Source organism: Penaeus vannamei, chromosome 39 (genome assembly GCF_042767895.1).
Source record: "Penaeus vannamei isolate JL-2024 chromosome 39, ASM4276789v1, whole genome shotgun sequence".
NCBI classification, from domain to species: domain Eukaryota; kingdom Metazoa; phylum Arthropoda; class Malacostraca; order Decapoda; family Penaeidae; genus Penaeus; species Penaeus vannamei.
Genome location: NC_091587.1, coordinates 25,375,095 through 25,378,551, shown reverse-complemented (window position 1 = coordinate 25,378,551; position 3,457 = coordinate 25,375,095). Strand labels below are relative to the sequence as shown.

General features: G+C 51.3%; 1 protein-coding gene across 1 annotated transcript in view; it reads left to right on the top strand.

Moving 5' to 3' along the window:
* Positions 1 to 2,067, top strand: part of LOC138860076 (cell surface glycoprotein 1-like) — a gene marked incomplete at its 3' end in the record, with an annotated part of 5,119 nt that extends 3,052 nt beyond the window's left edge. The window contains exons 3-4 of the mRNA XM_070116890.1: positions 175 to 1,071; positions 1,522 to 2,067. Coding sequence (XP_069972991.1) covers positions 175 to 1,071; positions 1,522 to 2,067 — 1,443 coding nt within the window. The remainder of the gene's footprint in view (positions 1 to 174; positions 1,072 to 1,521) is intronic.
* Positions 2,068 to 3,457: the final 1,390 nt, after the last annotated feature.

Here is a 3,457-nt window from a genome sequence, read left to right as displayed (position 1 = left end):
ACAACCACGGCTGAACCTACAACCACGGCTGAACCTACAACCACGGCTGAACCTACAACCACGGCTGAACCTACAACCACGGCTGAACCTACAACCACGGCTGAACCTACAACCACGGTTGAACCTACAACCACGGCTGAACCTACAACCACGGCTGAACCTACAACCACTGAGGAACAAACAACCACGGCTGAACCTACAACCACGGCTGAACCTACAACCACGGCTGAACCTACAACCACGGCTGAACCTACAACCACGGCTGAACCTACAACCACGGCTGAACCTACAACCACTGAGGAACCCACAACCACAGCTGAACCTACGACCACAGCTGAACCTACAACCACAGCTGAACCTACAACCACGGCTGAACCTACAACCACTGAGGAACCCACAACCACAGCTGAACCTACGACCACAGCTGAACCTACAACCACAGCTGAACCTACAACCACTGAAGAACCTACAACCACGGCTGAACCTACAACCACAGCTGAACCTACAACCACTGAGGAACCTACAACCACTGAGGAACCAACAACCACTGAGGAACCCACAACCACGGCTGAACCTACAACCACAGCTGAACCTACAACCACGGCTGAACCTACAACCACTGAGGAACAAACAACCACGGCTGAACCTACAACCACGGCTGAACCTACAACCACGGCTGAACCTACAACCACTGAGGAACCCACAACCACAGCTGAACCTACGACCACAGCTGAACCTACAACCACAGCTGAACCTACAACCACGGCTGAACCTACAACCACTGAGGAACCCACAACCACAGCTGAACCTACGACCACAGCTGAACCTACAACCACAGCTGAACCTACAACCACTGAAGAACCTACAACCACGGCTGAACCTACAACCACAGCTGAACCTACAACCACTGAGGAACCTACAACCACTGAGGAACCCACAACCACGGCTGAACCTACAACCACGGCTGAACCTACAACCACGGCTGAACCTACAACCGCTGAGGAACCAACAACCACGGCTGAACCTACAACCACGGCTGAACCTACAACCACGGCTGAACCTACAACCACGGCTGAACCTACAACCACGGCTGAACCTACAACCACGGCTGAACCTACAACCACAGCTGAACCTACAACCACGGCTGAACCTACAACCACGGCTGAACCTACAACCACGGCTGATTCAACAACCACGGCTGAACCTACAACCGCTGAGGAACCCACAACCACGGCTGAGCCAACAACCACGACTGAACCTACAACCGCTGAGGAACCCACAACCATGGCAGAGCCAACAACCACAAGACCAACAACCACGGCTGAACCTACAACCACGGCTGAACCTACAACCACGGCTGAACCTACAACCACGGCTGAACCTACAACCACGGCTGAACCTACAACCACGGCTGAACCTACAACCACAGCTGAACCTACAACCACGGCTGAACCTACAACCACGGCTGAACCTACAACCACGGCTGATTCAACAACCACGGCTGAACCTACAACCGCTGAGGAACCCACAACCACGGCTGAGCCAACAACCACGACTGAACCTACAACCGCTGAGGAACCCACAACCACGGCTGAGCCAACAACCACAAGACCAACAACCGCTGAGGAACCTACAACCGCTGAGGAACCCACAACCACGGCTGAACCTACAACCACGGCTGAACCTACAACCACAGCTGAACCTACAACCACGGCTGAACCTACAACCACGGCTGAACCTACAACCACGGCTGATTCAACAACCACGGCTGAACCTACAACCGCTGAGGAACCCACAACCACGGCTGAGCCAACAACCACGACTGAACCTACAACCGCTGAGGAACCCACAACCACGGCTGAGCCAACAACCACAAGACCAACAACCGCTGAGGAACCTACAACCGCTGAGGAACCCACAACCACGGCTGAGCCAACAACCACAAGACCAACAACCACGGCTGAACCTACAACCGCTGAGGAACCCACAACCACGGCTGAGCCAACAACCACAAGACCAACAACCACGGCTGAACCTACAACCGCTGAGGAACCCACAACCACGGCTGAACCCACAACCGCTGAGGAACCCACAACCACGGCTGAACCCACAACCACAAGACCAACAACCACGGCTGGACCCACAACCATAAGGCCCCTGAAGCCGCATCCAGGTGAGTCTGCAGCGGCGCCTTCCCGAACGGCACCCACTCGGGAGCAAAAGTTGGCCCACTCACTTTACCCGCAGATGGCGCAGTTGTTGTCGTGATTACAGTAAAGAAAGAAAGAAAGAAAGAGAGAAAATAAGCGGGAATGAGAGAGGGGAAAGGGTTGATTACAGTAAAGAAAGAAAGAAAGAAAAATAAGTGGGAATGAGAGAGGGGAAAGGGTTGTGATATCACTGATTTTTATAACCAGATATTATTATTGCTGTTCAAGTTATTGTGAGATAAAGAGAAGGATAATCAGGTGTGGGATGATCTGTCTTCTTTTTATTCCTACTCGATGGATCGCTTTCTTTCTTTCTCTTTCCTCCTTTCTCTCTCTCCCTCCCATCCTCTCTCTCTCTCTCTCTCTCTTCCTCTCTCTCCCTCCCATCCTCTCTCTCTCTCCCTATCCTTCTCTCTCTTTCCCATCCTCTCTCTCCCTCCCATCCTCTCTCTCCCTCCCATCCTTCTCTCTCTCCCCCCTCCCATCCTCTCTCTCTCTCCCTCTCCTTCTCTCTCTCCCCCTCTCCCCCCCCCTCTCTCTCTCTCCCCTTCTCCTTCTTCTCTCTCTCTCTCTAGATAACGCGAGGAGTAAACTATATAAATGCGTGATAGAGAGAAACAGATGTGGACTGAAAGGCGTCTACGACCTGCGGACCGATAGACTGTGATGGATTTTAGATAGACTGTGATAGACTGTGAGAGGCGACCGATTGACTAATGGATTGAATATACATCCGATAAATGGTATTAGAAAGAGAGGGGGGAGGGAAGAGAGAGAGAGTGAGAGGGAGGGAGAGAGAGAGAAAGAGAGAGAGAGATGGAGAGTGAGAGAGAGAGATGGAGAGAAGAGAGAGAGTCGTGAGAGAGACAAATAGATAGAGAGAAAGAGAGATAGAGAGAGAAAGAAAGAAAATAAACAAGCGTAATCTGACCCCAAAAAACTTACCTCATGATTCCTTTCGCAGAGGAGGAGAGAGAGAAAAAATAACCCGTTCATTTTTTCTTTTCTAAGGAAAACGTGGCAAGTTTTACAAGTTGTTGATCGGTGTCGTTCAGAAAGTGAATGGAGGTGAAAGTTGTTGCTGTTAAGTGCCGTAAAGTGGCCCACCCCGAGTCCCGTCATCAGAGAAGACCCAAACCTCCCTTGTCCAACAGATGTTTTGATGAAAAAGGTTCATTTACTTACTTATTTATTGATGAAAAATGTCTCGATGGAGAAAGTTCGCCAGCAACATCGTGTTTCGCGGA